Source organism: Arvicola amphibius, chromosome 4, assembly GCF_903992535.2.
Source record: "Arvicola amphibius chromosome 4, mArvAmp1.2, whole genome shotgun sequence".
NCBI lineage: Eukaryota > Metazoa > Chordata > Mammalia > Rodentia > Cricetidae > Arvicola > Arvicola amphibius.
The window spans coordinates 104,679,451-104,698,874 of NC_052050.1; the positions used below are offsets into that span (position 1 = coordinate 104,679,451).

The 19,424-nt window shown below is 52.6% G+C and overlaps 1 protein-coding gene and 1 long non-coding RNA gene across 3 annotated transcripts in view; both read right to left on the minus strand.

The window, feature by feature from the left end:
• The window catches only part of Crtc1 (CREB regulated transcription coactivator 1), a 51,890-nt gene extending 43,105 nt beyond the window's left edge, over positions 1-8,785 (minus strand). For both annotated transcript variants that reach the window (XR_006020799.1, XM_038327101.1), the window contains exon 1: positions 8,642-8,785. Coding sequence is in view for 1 of the 2 variants with exons in the window: in XM_038327101.1 (XP_038183029.1) it covers positions 8,642-8,767 (126 nt within the window). In the remaining variant the exon portion in view is untranslated. The remainder of the gene's footprint in view (positions 1-8,641) is intronic.
• A 9,560-nt stretch (positions 8,786-18,345) lies between these two features.
• On the minus strand, positions 18,346-19,422 carry LOC119812387. Its single transcript, XR_005285078.1, has 2 exons — positions 18,858-19,422; positions 18,346-18,788 (listed from the first exon to the last, which is right to left on the minus strand). It is a non-coding gene; the product is annotated as an uncharacterized LOC119812387 (long non-coding RNA).
• Between the last annotated feature and the right edge of the window lie 2 nt (positions 19,423-19,424).

Below are 19,424 nucleotides of genomic sequence, written 5' to 3' on the forward strand. Positions count from 1 at the left end.
CCATGCCTGTGCCCGCTGAATTTTGTCTGGATACCGTCACCTGCTGAGTGTCCCCCAGATGCCCATCACAGCCAGCTGCTGCACTGATCTCTTTCCTCACAAGGGTAGACAGAGACCATGTAAGTCCCCTCACCTCTCCAAAGAGGGTGTAGAACTGGTGAGCACAGAGGCAGCCGACCTATCAAGCCTGTAGCTCTTCCTAGGAGGAGTGGCTAGCCATATCTCATTTCCCCTCAGCAAATGCCTAAATTGACTAGTGCCTGTGGCCCTCAAGGCTCACAGTGACTTCCTCATTTGTCCAGCCAGGGCCACAGGGCCACACCTGGTTGGGATAGGCACCATCTGAGCAGGCGGTGCAGGAGGCTGTCCCCAGCCACAGCTGTCCATAAGCTCCAGGACAGTCTCCCAACCCCCACACTGACCTGTCATTGCCATGGCCTCAGTGCCTGAGCTTTCCTCAAGCCTTGTACCCTCTCCTGCTGCTAGGGAGCACAGGGACAGTCCCTGCCAAGTGACCACCATGTCTGGAGGCAGATGTCACAACAAACAGTGTGTGACAGGTCAATGTCCTGGGTAGGAAGGTCTCTAGACTCAGGTGAGAAGCCACCTGAGTAACACAGATGTGTGACGTTCCCTCCTGGGGCTACCATCAATACAGGAGCACCACCAACTCCATACCAGTGTCTCTCACACTGCCTTTTTTCTGTAGTTGCCAATGGTTCCTGCTACCCCCTGTCTACTTCCCCCCAGCCACTCCCACCACAAATTCTCTACTTTGAGAGCCATTTTCTCTGTACAGGGGTTCTGGCAGACTGGCACACCCTGCCACAGCCTGATGGGCTGGCATGCTCCCAAACTGCATGATATGCTAAAAATCACTCTGGCTGCTGTGGGTCAGTCTGGCTTGCCGAGTTCATGCTCTGTAACACTAGCTTTCTGGGTCTCATGCTCCATCTCAGGGGCACTACTGGTGGCCTAGCACTGCCTGTGACACGCAGCACCCAGACGCTCAGGACCAGGCCTCCTCTCCAGTTGTGACTGCACAACACCCGTGAGGCAGTTTTGGTGTCGGGTGAGATATTCTTGGAAGAGCCGGGGGTTGGGGGTCTGCCTTGCTGCCAAGCTAGCCTGGAACCCACAATCCTCCTGCCTCAGCCTCAACAATGAGTTGAGCAGGGGTGCACTGATGGCTGCTTGGTTAGTCTCAATATGTAACCAAAGCCAAGCTCAAAGATGAGCAATCCTCCTGCCTCTACCTCCTGCATGCTGGAACTACAGCATGCACCACCACACTTGATGTTAGCTTTGGGGGTTTGGTCTGTGTGCTGTATATATGTACAGCCATCAGCACATGGAGACATCAGCAATTGAGACTCAGTGTCTCAATTGCTCCCGCCTTGTTCTCTTGAGATGAGCTCTCTCAGTAAACCACAGCTCACTGGCTGGGCAGTGCTGGGAATCCCCCCATCTCTGACCCTGTGCAGGGGTCACAGACATGTGGCACGGACCCAGATTCTTCCAGGGATTCTGTGGTCAATCTTGGGTCTTTACTCTTACATCCCAAGCACTTCACCAATGAAACCACCTCCCCAGATCTTGGCCTCATTCAGCCCAGGCTGACTCAGACTTCCAAACTAGCCAAGAAGGACATTAGGCTCTTGATTTCCCTGCATCCCCTTCCCAAGTGCAGGGATGGCAGGCATGCCCACCAAGTGACTGGTGGCTGTGGCACTTCCTCAGCAGGAACAAGGTCCTGCTATCTCCCCAGCTGTGCCCCATCTCTGTGTCTACATGAGATCAAGCTGAAACCAGAAAGCCACCAGTACAGATAGTAACTCACCCAACATAACCCAGTTAAGTCCAGTTAGCCCCAAACAACAAATCAGAGACACCATGATCGGGGAACATGAGATACCAAGGCAGGAGTCACAGGTATATACTGGACACGGACCCTGGGGAATTATGATAGAGAAAGACAGTACCCCACACCCAGAGCTTGCAGAGAGAATTCCTGCCTGGTGCCAGTGCCACTGTCCCAGAGCCACTAGCCAGTTGGTCCCCAGCAGAGGGCTCATTCTCTCTTCCACCCTGCCATGCCCCACCTGCAAACACTGACAGCTGGCTACTCTTCCTTGTGAGCCGAGACGTGGGACAGAACCACCAGTTAGAGGCCCACAACGCTGTGAGAAGCCCAGAGGAGACAGTTTTGTTTGGGGTCACCAAAACTGAAACGCAGGGGTGATAGTGTGGCTTAGTGGAAAAGTATCTGCCCAAGCTTCATTGGAGCACCCTGACAGCACATGTGCGGTCCCATGCTCCTTCATCAGCTCTGCCTCTAGGAGCACACAGCGCTACCTGCTGACGGCGTGAACAGACCTAGACCAGGGCCAGCCCCAGAGAGCCTCTTACCCTGGGCCACCTGCTGGACTAACACAGGCACACATTCCGTGCAACCAGCAGTGGACACTGCAAAAATGAGAGCTGCAAGTCACGGTGTCATTGCCAGCTCCAGAACTGTGACAAGGAAGGAAAGCAGCAGGCTCTGCTTCCCGGGACAGGAGGAACACAAACTTGGATTTGGAAACTAAGTCAACAGAAAAAATTGCTTTGCTGAACCACTTTCACAGGGATCCTAGGGAGGGGCTCCACCCTGAGCCACGCCCCCAGCCCCTCTCACTGGGGATTCTAGGCAGGGGCTCCACCCCTGAGCCACGCCCACAGCCCCTCACTGGGGATCCTAGGCAGGGGCTCCACCCCTGAGGAAGAAACAACTTACAGGAGTTGTTCTTTTCCTTCTACCATGTGCTGACTATATTTATGCCAACCAACAGAAACTAGAATCATTTTGGAAAAGGGAACATCAATTCAGAAATGACCCCACTAGATTAGCCTGTGGTGTACTTTCTTGATTAATGATTGATTCACTGTGGATGGTGCCATCCCACAGGTAGGTGGTCCTGGGTGCTATAAGAAAGCAGACTGAGGGGCTGGAGAGATGGCTCAGCGGTTAAGAGCATTGCCTGTTCTTCCAAAGGTCCTGAGTTCAATTCCCAGCAACATGGTAGCTCACAACCATATGTAAATGAGGTCTGGTGCCCTCTTCTGGCCTGCAGGCATTCATGCAGATAGAATATTGTATACATAATAAATAAATATTTAAAAAAAGAAAGCAGACTGAACAAATCATGAGCAAGCCAGTAAGCAGCGCTCTTTCATGGCCTCTGCATCAGCTGCTGCCATGCATCTTGTTTAATGGAGAGGCGGGCTGAGAGTTTTAAACGGAACAAATTGGTTTTGGTTGTGGTATCTTATTACAATAGGAACCTAAGACACGACATGTGGGTCCCAGGACAAACGCAGGTCGTCAGACTTGGGCAGCACTTTTCCCACTGAGCACACTGTCTAAATCCTGGGTCTAGGACTGGAGAGATGGCTCAGTAGTTAAGGGCACTGGCTGTTCTTACAGAGGTTCCCAGGGATCTGATGCCCCTTCTGCTGACCTAGGAACTAAGCACACACTTCGTGCACACGCATACGTGCAGGTAAAACAGGTCAAAAATAAATAAGTAAATAATTTTTTAAGTGACCAAGGGGCCAGGTTTAATGTCACATGCCTTTAATCCCAGTACTGGGAAGACAGAGGCAGGGGGAATCTCTAAATCTGAGGCCAGCATGGACTACAGAGCAAGCTCTATGCTAGCCAGGGCTACATAGTGAGACCCTGTTTCAGAAAACAATGAGCACAGCGGCTTGGGAAGTGGGTCAGCACCAACAGCACTCGCTGGGCTAGCACAGGCTGAGGCCGAGTCCTCAGAAAACAGCGCACACCTTCAATCCCAGCACTTGAGACAGAGGCTAGACTGGTCTCCAGAGCAAGTTCCAGGATAGCCAGAGTTACACAGAGAAACCCTGTCTCAAAAAATAAAATAAAACAAAGAAACAAACACTGGGCATGGTCACACATTCCTATAACTCCAGAATTTCAAGAAAGGCAGAAAGAATGGAATAAGATCAAGAGTGCTGAAGAAGTACACTGGGTGCCCTGCTCTGCCCTGTGCCCACATGTACATGCGTGCACACACATGCATGCACACACACCACACAATGTCCTGCTCTGCCTTGTGCCCACATGTACAGACGTGTACACACACACACCACACACACAACACCTGATGCACTGCTGTTCCCTGTGCACACATGTACACACATTTGTGCACACACATTAGGGAATAATCTTTTTGTACACTGTGAAGATGTGTCTTTGTCAAGCACTAGCTGATTGTTTTAATAAAAGGCTGACTGGCCAATAGTGAGGCAGAGGTTAGGTGGGAGAATCAAACTGAGAGAATGCTGGGAAGAAGGGCAGAGTCCCAAGGAGTCACCGGAGACATGGATCTAAAAAAAGGTACCAAGCCATGTGGTAGATTATAGATAAGAAATATGGGTTAAGTTTTAAGAGCTAGTTAGTAACAAGTATAAGCTACCAGTCAAGCATTTAGAATTAATAATAAGTCTCTGTGTGGTTTTGGGAGCTGGTTGGTGGGGCAGGCACACACGGCCTGATGTCCTGCTCTACCCTGTCCCCAAATGTAGACACGTGCACACACATCACATCACACAACACAAACACCCACAGAAGCCTGGACTGCAGCTTCTCCTCATCACCTTGTCACTGGCTATGGAGTGAGACTATCTCAAACCAGGACAAAACCCGGGTGCTGGTGGATCGAGCCTTAAATCCCAGCACTCGGGAGGCAGAGGCAGGCGGATCTCTGTGAGTTTGAGGTCAGCCTGGTCTACAGGGTGAGTTCCTGGGCAGCCAGGGCTACACCCAGAAATTTTATAATTGTATCTTTAAAAGAAAAAAAGAAGAAGAAAGAAAACAAAGAAAAAACAAAAAACACAGCTGTGAAATGACAGGGATGTTGTCATCTAGATCGGATCTGCCACCGACGTCAAGGAGTCCTGTGCCTGCTCAACTCTACAGGTGCACGGTCTCCACGTAGCTGCGGGGCTCTGCCCCGCCCCTCACTCTCCTTGCTCTCACAAGGCTTCCTTATCTATTTTTCTCAGTTTAGTTTTTTAGAGACAGGGTCTCCTGTAGTTGAGGCTGACCTTGAACTCCTGACCCTTCCCCTCAGCCTCCTGAAAGCTGGAGGAAAAGTGTGTGCAAGGGCACCCAGCCACCTCCAGTGACCTCATCAGATCCCATTACAGAGTCCTTTCACGGCAAAGTCCACTGCCAAGTCCTGGGACTGCCACCCACACCCAGGAGGAGCTTCTGGGGGGGGGGGCAGTAATGAGGATGTCACCCCTATTCTCTTGACAACAGCTTGGGGTGTTTCTTCTGCAAAGATCACAGATAGTAACAGACAGCCCTGGTAGCCGGCAGCAAAAGAGATAATTTTAAAGGGCCAGCTAGATGGCTCAGTGGGTATGAAGGTGATTGCTGCCAAGCCTGATGACCTGAGTTCGATCTCCAGGACTCACATGAGAGAAGGCAAGGACCAGTTCCAGCAAGCTGTCCTCTGATCTCCGCACATATGCTATGGCATATGCACATGCACACATACAGAGTGAGTAACAAATGTTCCAGGCCCTATTCTCAACAAAGCCACCCCTGTCCCAGGTAAAGGCCAGAATGCCACCACTCAGCCCAGGCAGGGCTATCCTGTATTACTATTTCTGTGTGGGCCAGCCTGGCCTCAGACACCGCGTCTCTAGGATCCTCATGCTTCAGCCTGCAGAGCATCCGGGACATCCGATGCGTACCTCCACACCTAGCTGACAAAGGATATTCTGTGGCCCAGGTCACACCAGGAACCCAGTGACCCAAGCCGATGGTCAGCAGGTGACACACACTACCCCCATCACTACCCCATGCTCACCAGTTGCCTGCCCCCTTGCTCAGGTCACCAGGCCTCTCTCTGCATGGACCACACAGCCACTTGGCCCTAGCCATCTTCCTGGGACACAGGGATCGGGACATGTGGCAGAGACACCTGAGTCCAACGGTGCAGGTCCTAAGGCACCGAGCGCTGAGGATCCCCATGTGTCTACTACAACAGACTAATTCAGCACCATCCCCCAGAGCCAGGGGCTGCGGAGCTGCAGGCACAAACTGGTGAAACAGCTCAGCAGGTGGAGGGGAAGGGGTTTGCTGCCAAGCCTAATGGCCTGACTGGGACCCCTGGGACCCACATGGTGGAGAGAGGCAGCTCCCACAGTTTGGTGACTGACCTCCCAGCTATGACTCACAAAATAAATCAATAATGTTAAATTGATAAATTTTTTTTTCTTTTTTTGTGTGTGGATATGGATGTGTGCACACACATGTGTAGAGACTACAGGCCAGCCTTAGGCATTGTTCTTTAGGAGCCTTCAAATTGTTAATTTTTCAAGACAGGGTTTCTATGTGTAGCCTTGGCTGTCTTCGAACTCACTTCGTAGACCAGGCTGGCCTCAAACTCCTCCTGCTTCTGCTTCCCGAGTGCTGGGATTAAAGGTGTGCATCGGCACGTTTACTCTCTAAATGTGAGCAGTGTACGCACCTGTACACGAGTGCAGGTGCCTGAGGAGGCCAAGGTCCCCTTGGAGCTGGAGTCACAGGCAGCTGTGATCTGCCTGACACAGACGCTGGGAACTGAACCCAGGCCCTCTGGAAGAGCAGCAGGTGCCCTTACCACTGAGCCACCTCTCCAGCCCAGGGTTCCAGGTACCCTGGAGCCAGCTGATGTGGTCAGCTAGCCAGGCCTAAGACCTCTTGACTGTCTCCACAGGCTGCCAGGGTGGGCACATGCTTCTTAGAGAGCGCTGGGGATCGAATCCAGTCCTCACACTTTTTTTGATGAACACTTTTCTAAACCTTCCTTCCTTCCTTCCTTTTAGATTTATTTTGCTGTATAGCCTAGGCTTTCTTGAAAGGCCTCAAACTCACAGCAATCCTCCTGCCTCAACCCCCAGCTGCTGAGATACAGGAGTATGCTACCACACTCCCCTGTCGTGTATATTTTAACTCAGTCCACTATGGGACATCAGAGGACAAGTGTGAGGGCTTGGTGGAAAGCACCCTCACCTGCCGTGTTCTCTCACCAACCCACAATTATTTCACAGGAGGAACCAAGCATGGACAGGTGCTAGGTGGAGGCCAGAGATAAAGCTGAGGGCCTGGAATCCCAGAACAAGTGCAGCCACCGGGAGGCAAAGTGGCTGGGGCTACGGACGGGGACAGAACCCTGAGACGCAACAAGTAAACTGTAGTCAGTGAGTGCCATGTGTCACACACACAGAGTCTTAAATCCTTTCCACATACGGATGGTGGCGCTCTCTTAACAGAGGCAGGAGCATCAAGACTTCAAAGTCATCCTCAGCAACTTGATGAGTTCAAGGCAAGCCTGTGCTACATCAGTAATCTTTTTCACAACCATTCATTCCCAATTCCTGGAAGAAACCAGATTTCCATCAAAATATGAGCCATGAAACTCTTTATTCTGGTTACACTGCAAACATTTGACTCCATCTGCATGCAGACACCTACTATACACTGGAAACAAGAAGCAGCCTCAGCTGCCCTGGCCTATGACTGACACAGAGCTGACACACTTGCTACTGTTCATGGCTCTCTATATGTGCTGCAGAACATGAGTGCCCTCTCCATCACACAGAAACTGGGCCTGGTGAGTGAGAAAATGCACACGCATTTCATTTGTGACACCACAGTCTCGGATAAACAAGAAAATGGCTAATGTCACCAAAGGCTCCAGCTGACCTGTGCCCCTGGCAGGTGACCTGGGAAGCAGGAAGTTCCCCATGATGAGGGTCCCTGCCACCCACACTAAGCACCATCATGTCCTTGACCATCGAGGAACATGAAGGAGCATCCGACACCACAAACTTGACATGGCCAAGAACCCAGCAAGACCAGCCAAATGGCCCAGCAGTCACACCCTCCATCCAGTCTTGGGGGCATCACCTGGGCCCAAGCACAGAGACTGTATGGGAACCAAGCAGCTGACTCTATACCTCTGGAGACCCCATGGAGGGTCACTCAGTTATCCAAGAGGGTCAAGAACTGCTTCATGACAGAAGTAGGTATACCCAAGGAGGACACAGGTGGCAGTAATACTGGTAGCAAAGGAGGGACAACTGTCCCCTTAGATAACTGAAGGGATCGCTCTCCTTTAGTGGACAACTGTCTGCTCAGGTAGCAAAGGTGACAACTATCTCTTTAGTAGCAACAGTGGGACCGCTTACCCCCACAGGTAGCACGAAGGCTAACAACTGTCCCCTCAGATGGCAATGATGGGGCCACCTATCCCCCAGGTAGTGATAAAGGATGTCTCCTGACACCTTAGGTAGCAATGATGGAATCTCTGTCCCATCAGGTAGCAATAAGGGGGGTGACACGTGTCCATTCTGATGGCTACGATGAAGGCGCACGTCCCCTCGGGTAGCAATGATGGATGACACCTGTCCCCTCAGGTCGCTGTGATGGGACCACCTGTCCAGTCCAAAGAGCAATCTCGCGAGCAGCCACTCCGCACCGGATGGCGGTGTGGGAACACCTGCGGCGGCCTCAGCCCCGCCTCCGCGTCTCTCCCTCCTCCCCTCCCTCCTCCCCTCCCCTCCCCCGCGCTCTCACCCGCGCGGCCCGCGTCAGACTCAGGTCCTTCATGACCTCCTCGAAGGCCGCCGTCTCCTCCGCCTGCTTCTGGTTGTGCAGTGCGATTTTCTCGCTAAATTTCCGCGGATTGTTCGAAGTCGCCATCTTCTCGCCGCCGCCGCCTCCTCCTCCTCCTCCTCCTCCTTCTCCTCCACCTCTTCACCCCCACCACTCGCGGGCGCCACTGCGCAGGCGCCGGCTGGGCCCACGGCCGGAGAGCAATGCGCAGCCGCAAGCGCGGCCCGGATCGCAGCGCAGGCGCACTAGAGAGGAGCGCGGCCGGGGTGGAGGGGGAGACGCATGCGCGCACCTGGGCAGAGCGTTGGGAAACCGGGACGTGGCTACGCAGGCGCACTGAGGCGGTGGACAGCGGTTTCCTGACTGTGGGTTCCATGCCTTGCCCGAGTGACGAGTGGCGGAGGACACGGCAGCAGCGGTGCCTGCTTTCGCTCGACTCCAGCGGTCACTGAGGAGTTATGGAGCGCCCGATATATACCAGGGCACCGGCGTGAACCAGCAGCCGTGGTCCCTGGGCTACACAGCCGGGGAACAACCTGGAGAGCTGGAGGCCCGAGGGGCAGCCCCTGGGCAGAGCCGGGCTCGGCACACAGAAGCCGGGGTGCGGCCCCCAGCGACACACACACACACACACACACACACACACACGATTAGCATAATAAAGTTTCAGATCGGGGAAATGTGCCGCGCCTTTTAAAAATAGCGACAGTGCTGGACGTGATGGCACAGAATGCTGGAGCCAGGGGATCCGGAGTTAAAGCCATCCTCAGCTGCAGTGTGAGTTCAAAGTCAGCCAGTGACACAGGAAACTCACTCTAAAGGAAAGAAAAAAGACTGAGACTAGAAAAATGGCTCAGAGGTTAAGGGCACCTGCTGATTTAGTGAAGGTACCGAATCCCAGCACGTAGGTGGAGCAGCTCACAAGTCCTTGTAACTCCCATTCTAGGGCATCCAACGCCCTCTTCTGGCCTTGGCGACGCACGCACAAGGGCGCGTGCACACACAGCTTGTGCACACATACACAGATACATAAGTAAACTTTTTAACTTAAAAATATTAAGAGCTTGGCCGGGCGGTGGTGGCGCACCCCTTTAATCACAGCACTCGGGAGGCAGAGGCAGGTGGATCTCTGTGAGTTAGAGGCCAGCCTGGTCTACAAAAGCTAGTTCCAGGACAGGCTCCAAAGCTACAGAGAAACCCTCCCTGTCTTGAAAAACCTAAAAGAAAAAAAAATTAGAGCTATGTCCCTTTCTGAAAGGAGGAAAAGTGTGTGTGTGGGGGGGGGGAGAGACAGGAGGAGAGGAGGAAGAGGAAACTGTGGTTGGTATGTAAAATAAATGAAAAAAAAATAAAAAAAAAAACATTAGAACTAGGGAGATGGCTCCGTGGGTAAGCGCATTGTCTGTACAAGCATAGACACCTGAGTCTGAATCTCCGGCACATATAAAAGGCTGGCATGGGCCGGGCGGCGGTGGCGCACGCCTTTAATCCCAGCACTCGGGAGGCAGAGGCAGGTGGATCTCTGAGTTCGAGGCCAGCCTGGTCTACAAGAGCTAGCTCCAGGACAGGCTCTAGAAACTACAGGGAAACCCTGTCTCGAAAAACCAAAAAAAAAAAAAAAAAGGCTGGCATGGCCATTTATGCCTGTGACCTCAGTGTCAGGGAGGTGAGAGGTGAGCTCCATGGCTAGTGAGAGGCCCTGCCTCAAAGGAGCATGTAGAGGGGATGGAGAAAGACACCTGACTCCTGGCTCACACAGCGGTAAGTCATGGAAGCTGGGCATAGTGACATACACAGGAAGTGAGACAGCAGGGTCAAGAGTTTAAAATTATCCTTGCCTACAACAGAGAATTCAAGGCCAGCCTGAGAGACTGTCTCAAAAAGACGAAAGAATTAAAAAAGAGAGAGAGAGAACAATGGGTCAGACAGGCCCAAGAGCAGTGTGGGGACTGCTGAAGCAGCGTTAGGGACTTGTGGGCTTACATGAAGCTCACTCCATGTAGCCCCCTTTCCCACTCCACATAGTAGGTCCCCTCATTGAGACAATTCATGTTGTGGCCTGGAATTCACAGCACCTCTGGCTCTTTGCTGTGTGTGTCCAGCCCAATCTTGTCAAAGTTGTCTGCTTTTCCATGGGTGCTCACTGAAAGGCCAGAAACCCAACCTGGGTTAGGAATAAAAGGGGGGGGTGGATGGAGCCTCCCGAGTAGCAGTTAAGCTAAGAGCAACAGCCAGCTGTCTCCAGTCACACTGAGGGGTCCTAGTCACCGATGTTGAGTGCACACCTCAAGGGTGGCAGCAAGATGGAATGGGAAGACAGAAGGCTAGGACTTCCTCTTTGGCTAGAGTGATGGCTAGAAGGGACACTGAGGACACTAGTGGACATGCCCACATTTGCCAAACTTTACAATAGGGCAGCAGGTACCACACATGATATAAACAGGTGGTAGATGATGCAGGTGGCTGAAAGGACAGCTGCACCAAGGGCAGTAGACAGATGCAAGGTGGTGGGTGATGGACTGAGGGAGTTGTTTTGGTTTTAGAGGTAGGGTATCATTTGCACCCCAGGCTGGCCTTGAACTTTTGGTAACCTTCCTGAGTGCTTGGCTGACAACTCTAAACCGCCACACCCAGACTTTCTCCCTGATAGGCTCTCCTGGAACCTAGGCTAGCCTCCAACTCCCTATATAGCTGAAAATGACTTTGAACTTCTGATCTTCCTGCCTCACTCTCAGGTTCTGTAATGGCAGGTCCATGGTTCACCACAGTTTTGAGCACTTTTAGAGACTTCTACTTATATACAAATAGATCTGTTTTTATATATGCACACACATATAGGCGCATGCGTCTACAGAGGTCTGAGATTCGGTTCTGAAACTTAGACATGATGGAAAATGGACACTCACAGGAACCTGTGTCTTCCTCAGTCACTCCCTTCATGTGGGTGTCATGGCCTCTCACTGATCCCAGAGAGCGCTGACTGGCCAGCGAGCCCCAGGAATCCTCCAGGCTCCACCTCCCTTGTGCTGGGATTACAGGGGTGCCCTGCCACGATGGACCTTTTCCATGGGTACGGGGGACTGGAACATGCTTTCAGCACTGACACCTCACTGAAGGAGGGACCCCCACAGCTCCAGCCTGCCTGACTTGCGTCTGCACTTCATTTCAAGGTTCCTCTAAGTCTGCAGTCTTTAACCCTGGGTTTCCAGCGTGGAGAAGCCTGAGGCCTGATGATTCAAGGCCAAGGGGGCTGCTGGGGGAGCTGTCTCCAGCACGCGGTTAACAGTGTTACTGGTCTTCCAAATGACTCCGCTTCTGTTCCCAACACCCGCATGAGGGCTGCTCAGGACACCTGTAACTCCAGCCCACCATGGGACTGACTTCTCAGGGGCCTGCAGTCTTGTTCCCACATACACAAAAGGAGAGAGGAAGGGGGTTCCAAACAAAACAAACATCACACACACATCTGCAGTGCCGATGGTGACTGCATGAAACACAGACCAAGGGAGAACAACAACCTTCAGGGGCAAGACTTTGTGGTCCTGACTCCAGCTGTGCCTAAGCCGGAGAACCAGACTTGCACACGAGGCTATTGTGCGCCTCCACACCTCTACTTAATCCATCTTTTCCACCCGGCACTGACTGAGATCACAACTTCTGTCTAGCAGAGAAGACATGGGACACACTCCTGTCTGCCAGCTAGTTCTTGCCATTATCCTGAGATGTCAGATGGCACAGACAGGGCCCACAGCTGCCAGAAAAAGATTGGACATGAGACCACAGCTAGGACTGGGCCCTGATAAACATGGGGCCACGGCTAGGACTGGGCCCTGATAGACACGAGGCCATGGCTAGGACTGGGCCCTGATAAACATGAACCACGGCTAGGACTGGGCCCTGATAAACAGGGCCACGGCTAGGACTGGGCCCTGATAAACACGGGCCACGGCTAGGACTGGGCCCTGATAAACAGGGTCACGGCTAGGACTGGGCCCTGATAAACACGGGCCACGGCTAGGACTGGGCCCTGATAAACAGGACCACGGCTAGGACTGGGCCCTGATAAACAGGACCACGGCTAGGACTGGGCCCTGATAAACACGGGCCACGGCTAGGACTGGGCCCTGATAAACAGGGCCACGGCTAGGACTGGGCCCTGATAAACACGGGCCACGGCTAGGACTGGGCCCTGATAAACAGGGCCACGGCTAGGACTGGGCCCTGATAAACAGGGTCATGGCTAGGACTGGGCCCTGATAAACAGGACCACGGCTAGGACTGGGCCCTGATAAACATGAACCATGGCTAGGACTGGGCCCTGATAAACATGAACCACGGCTAGGACTAGGCCCTGATAAACACGAGGCCATGGCTAGGACTGGGCCCTGATAGACACGAGGCCACGGCTAGGACTGGGCCCTGATAAACATGAACCACGGCTAGGACTGGGCCCTGATAAACAGAACTACGGCTAGGACTGGGCCCTGATAAACACGAATCTCAGCTTCCTTCTCACACGGCTTCAGAAGACTTTAGTGAAATTTAACGTGTGTGGAATTAAAAGCCAGCTGTCTCTGCCACCTACTCAGATCTGAAGAGATTCCATCAGAAGCACAAATAAATAAATGGAGGAGACGGGCTGGGAGGGAGCAAAGGTCATAGCTGGGGCTATGTTCTCCACACCCCATTCACCCCACAGTCCTGCCTGTGACTGGATCTTTCCTGACCCCCAGGTGGTGGAAGTGCCAGCCTGCTTATTGGGCAATGGCTTGACCATGACCCAAGCTCTCCTTGATCCACTGACCAACCCGATGAAGGTGACATGGGATCAAGAAGAGGGATCCCCCTTCCTCCTTTTCTCAGAGGAAGCTGAAGTGTGTGGTGGCACACACCTGTCATCCCAGCACTAAGGACACTGAGGTGAAGGAATTGAAACTTCCCAGGTAGGCCCAGAGAGAGGGCTCAACAGGTGGTATGGCGGTTTGAATAAGAATGGCCCCAAAGATGTGGTGGCACACACACCTTTCATCCAGCACTACAGAGGCTGAGGCAAGTAGGTCTCTCTGAGTCTGAGGCCACCCTGGTCTACAGAGTGAATTCCAGGACACCCAGAGCTACACAGAGTAATCCTATCTACAAAAAACCAGTCCCACAGGCTCAGGCCCATAGAGTTGAATACAAGTGTCACTATTTGATAAGGGTGGGATTAGGAGGTGTGTCTTTGTTAGAGGAAGTGTGTCACTGGGGATAGACTTTGAGGTTTCAAAAGTTCACGTCAATCCCAGAGACCCTCTGTTGTAGAATATTATTTTAAGCTGTGTTACTTTTGTTTATGCTGTGGAACATTTGTTTAGCGATGTAAAGATGTGTTGCTTTTGTTTGTTACATTTGTTTAACTGTGAAGCTGTGATTCTTTGCCTGTCTCAAACACCTGATGGTCTAATACAGCACTGAACAGCTAAAAGCTAGGTAGGAGAAGGGATAGGCAGGGCTGGCAGCAGGGAGGAGAAATAGGAGAAACCTGGGAGAAGAAGGAAGAAGGAGAAAATAGCAAGGAGAGAAGCTGCTAGGGGCCAGCCACGGAGCCAGCCACGGAGCCAGCCATGGAGCCAGCCACGGAGCCAGCCAGCCACCGAGTAAGAGTGAAAGTAAGATAGGCAGAGAAAAAGGAAAAAGCCCAAAGGCAAAAGATAGAGGGATAATTTAAGTTAAGAAAAACTGACTAGAAATAAGCCAAGCAAAGGCTGGGCATTTATAAGCAATAATAAACCTCCATGTATTTATTTGGGAGCTGGGTGGTGACCCCCTAAAAAGAACCAAAAGAGTAGGACACCAAACAACACCTCTCTGTTGACAGATCAGGAAGTAGAATGCTCTGCCACTTCTCCAGCACGTCTGCTTGTGTCCCTCAAGCTTCCTATCATTGTAATAATAGACTAAAGTCATGAACTGAAATACTTCCCTTCATAGGAGGTACAGTGACATGCTGTCTGGGGTGTTTGAATGTAACTGCCCCCATAACTCATAGGAAATGGCACTATTGGGAGGAGTGGCTTTGTTGGAGGAAGTGTGTTACTGTGGGAGAGGGCTTTGAAGTTTCCTATGCTCAGATTCAGTTCACTTCCTGTTACCTGCAGATCAAATATGTAGAATTCTCAGTTCCTTCTGCCTCCACACCACCATGTCCCACTATGATGACAATGGATTAAAGCACTGGATCATAAGCCACCCAATGAAATGTTTTCCTTTACAAGACTGGCTATGGTTATGGTGTCTCTTCACAGCAATAGAACAGGGACTAAGACAGCAGGGGGAAAAAAAAGCATGGGAACCAGATTCAGCTCCCAGCATCCACATGGCAGCTGAGAGCATCTGTGGCTCCAGTTCCAGGGCATCCAGTGCCCTCTCAGCCTCCTTGTGCATTGCGCTCACATGGTGCACACACTCACCAAGGCATACAGAAATGACGGTTGCTCTCAACATGTAACTCTCAGCTATTGCTTCAGTGGTGTCTGTCTGCTGCCATGTTCCCTACCATGACGTTCATGAACTTACCTCTGAAACTGAAGCTCAGTAAACTCTTCTAGGGGCTTCCTTGGCCATGGTGTCACACACTGCAGAGAAATAGGAACTAAGACACCGGGACACCAGTTGAGGGCTTCCCTATGCAATGACAGTAGAGCAGGGCTGGCAAAATGACTCCAGCAACAAAGGAGCTGCCACCAAGCACGATGATCTGAGTTCAGGCCCTGGGTCCCATGTAGTAGAAGAGAACCAGCTCCTCTGAGTTGCCCTCTGATGTCCACATGCTCACTGGGGTGTTCAGTGACAGCTGAGTGCCCTCAGCATCCAAAACGGTGACATCCTTCCAGCTCAGGGTCTGGCACCTCATTCTTGTTTCTTCTTAACCCTCACCTAGCCTCCTGGCCACTTCTAGAAGCTACCACACATCTCCTTATTTCGCCCAGGGTGGCTCAGACTTGCAATCCTCCTGTCTCAGCTTTTAGGTTGTTAGGATGACAGGCGTGTGCCACCATGCCCAGTTTTGTGTGCAAGGGCGTCACCACACAAGTGAATACACTCTCATGCAGCTACGTGCCTGGTCCATCACATTCACATCGTGTGCACGCGCACAACTAGAGGCGGAAGGATGCACGTTCTGCTCTGTGGTTCTTCGCTCGCTGACCCTGGAGCTAGGTGTCCACCTCCACAGCACTGGGTTTACACCTGTGACCACACTATTTTCTTCATGGCTGCTGGGATATGAACATGGCACTTTTAGCTGCTGTGCCATTTTTCACTTGGTGCGTCTGTGATTGGCGTGTGTGCACACTATGGAACACATATAAATCTCAAAGGACAACTTGCAGATGTCAGCTCTGTCCCTCAACCATATGGGTCTAGGGATCCAGTTCAAGTCATCACTTAAACATCTTGCTCGGCCCATAATTTTGAATTGTTTGGTTTCAGCTGTCCAAAATTCTGTTCATTATGGCTTAAGTAGAATTTTTGAATAACAAGAAGCTTGAGGTCCAAGGAACCAGCATGGGACGACGCATTGTGATGTTAAGGATTTGGGAGACACAAGGACATCTCTATGATTCCCTTCCTTTGCTTCTCACAGTCACAATATGGCTGCAGAAGCTCCTGACATCCTGTCCACAGAGGAAGCAGCAAGTGAGGGGAGGGGGCAGCAAGTGAGGGGAGGGGGCAGCAAAGCCTCCCTCTTGTCCAAAGAAACTTCCGACCCCTTGGAGCTTGTTGGCCAGAGCTGGGAACTGTGCCCAGATTGAAAAACAACCCCAGTCAACGGCAGTGCCAAGAACGGTTCAAACCAAATCTTAAATCAACCCCAGGGGCTGGGCACATGGCTGCTGGCAGCATATCAAAGTTCTCCTAGTGAGGAGGGAGATATGGCTGCTGGATCTGCCCCTGGGAACACTGGGAGGAGAGCTAAGCAGAGGCCCTGCCTTGGATCGGAGTGCAGCTTCCTGCAGATGCTGGAATGACGACGGGCCCTCACCTCTCGTGTATGGGCATCGTCTGGCCAGGTCCCTCTGGGCGAGGTCCCAGGCTGCTGAGACAGGCAGCCAGGTGCCGCCAGCACCAGGAGCACAGGAGAGCTGAGCCGTGAGAACACTCAAGCTGGAGCTGATTTCTGGAAAGCAGAGCCAGGGGCAGGCTTCCAAGTGGCCAGGTCCAGGCAGATTCCCACCTCACAGGGCTCCCTGGAGGCCCCTTTGGCCTGACTCACTACGAAGCCCTAGAAGTCACACTTGGCCTGTCTCTCGGGCCTGCAAACCGCTGTCCCCTGAGAGGGCAGTTTCCCACAGCCAGAGCCCAGGTGTGGAGGAGGTGCCTAAGGACCTTGGCCAGGCCTTTAGGAAGAAGCAGAAAGCAGTCCAGTGTCCCTAGCTCAGGGCAGTTCAGATCCCTAAGACTTTAGGGTAAAAGGCAAAGAGAGGCCAAGGCAGGGATGCTACCAACCTGCAAGAGGGCATCTGCCAGGTGCTGGAGCTGGGTGTCTGTATATGTGACAGGGGTGGAGACCAGGGGCTCAAATATACTAGGGCTGCCCTTTGCCCCTGAGCTAGCCCCAGCCCCTCACTGGGGATCCTAGGCAGGGGAACTCACCCATGAGACATACCCCTAGCCTGGTGGACTTTCCCTTAACCATATGTGAGAGCATGTGTCTGAAGTGGTTTACAGACAGAAGCACACGGGTGTGAGAGCATGTGTGTGTCTGAAGTGGTATATAGACAGAAGCACACGGGTTTGGTATGTCCAGTTTAGCTGTGTGAGCTTATGAGCTACTATGTGTCCTTGCATTCAGAGGGTGTGCGTGTGTGGTGTGCGCATGTGCAGTACAAAGGCGTGTTCCTGTTCTTGGAAGGACACAGACATTTACTGACTGAACATGCAAGTCAGCTTCTGCTAATTAAAAACAGCCTTTTCATGTTTAAAGTTTACAATACGAAAAATAATTTTCCTTCCTTTAGGGGGGTGGAGTGGGCGCCAAGGAAGGGGCAGGGGCCCCCAAGAACATTCCATAAACTGGCTCAGATGGATCTGCACAACCCTCCGAGTTAGATACGGCAGCACCCACCCTCTGCAGGAGTCCCTGCCAGTTCATTGGGGACAAGATGTTGTGAGGTGTTATGTGATCTGGAGACTGGTGGCTGGCAGACACCTCACCCTGCCCTCTGCAGGGTTTGTGCTTCTCGCTGGAGGCATTCTCTCTGCGGGAATCAGGTTGGGGGGCTGGAATGCCTTGGTGGGTTCTGTTTGGATGCCCCTGGCAGCCTGGCTACTCCCTTCCACACACCAGCTGTTTTAGTACCCACTGCTGAGGACAATGGTTGAGGTAGCAGGAATGAGGTGGAAGGTGACAGCACAGTCCTAAGTATCAGAGACTTGTCCCCAGCTGTGGCCCTGTGCTGAGCTGGGGCTCGGAGGATGGAAACAGGTCCTGCTGACCGCCCCACCATAACCTCTGTGGCTCATCTGCAGCTGGGGTGTATAGCTAAAGAGTGAGAAAGGCTTCCGGGGCGGCAGCTACCTGAAGAGGTCTCTCACCACCTCCCACACACCCTCTTCCAGGCTGCCCACCCAGCTCTGGTATCCTGTAGCTCCCTGTTCTGTGGGAGAGGCCGGCGGGCGGGCTGTGAGAACTCAGCACAGGTCGTCTTTATTAAAATGAGAGGACTGCACAGCAGAGGTCTGCAGCAGAGGACCGGGTGGACTTCTCCTGCTATGAGGGTTGCACAAAGGGACATCTGTCTGTAGAGTGGGAGACACTTTATAACAAATCACCAGAGAACAAATCTTTTTTGTCTTTTTTGGAAGACAGTGGACTGCATTTCTTAAACAAGAGTGAGACAAAGCATACAACACGCTGACGCCAAGGTGGGGCTGGTGGGGCTCCTGGAGTGTGGCCATCTGCAGCCAGCATGGGAGATGGCCCGTTCATTCTCCACAGCCTCAGCTACACTTGTAGTCAGATTAGACCACCCCACCAGGGAGACAGAGGCCACCCCAGCTGGGAGACAGAGGCCACCCTACCTGGGAGACAGGGGCCACCCCACCTGGGAGACAGGGGCCACCCCACCTGGGAGACAGGGGTCACCCCACCTGGGAGACAGGGGCCACCCCACCTGGGAGACAGAGGCTACCCCACCTGGGAGACAGAGGCCACCCCACCTGATAGACAGAGGCCACCCAACCTGAAAGTTGGCTTTTGTGTTTCCTGTTGTGGTTTCTGTGGGTTTTGTTGTTCTGAGACAAGGTCTGCCCGTGGCCCTGGACAGCACAGCCCCTGCAATAACCCTCCCATCCACCTCCAGAGTACTGGAGCCAATCACGGCACTCGCTTGACTGGTCTTCTTAAAAAGGTGGATGGCACAGACAAAGAATGCTGCCTTTCCGACTGACCAGGGGACCTCTTGGGGATGCTAGAGTGTACGTCAGGGTGTCTCTGTGTCTGCCACCTGTCAAGGTGCCTCTGGGGCACCCTTTGGCTCCAGCGTCCTGAATGCTCCCAGGCACCAGGAGAGCTTGTTTACAGTGTTTGGAATCATACTTGTTTGATTGTGTACATATGTGTGCCTTGCTGCCCACGTGGAGATCAGAGGGAAATGGGTCCCAAGACAGAGCTCTGGTTATCGGGCTTGGTGGCAGTTCCTATACCCACTGGACAGCTGGGATTTTAACCAGCCAGGAAACAGGGAGGGGCAGTTCCCATCAG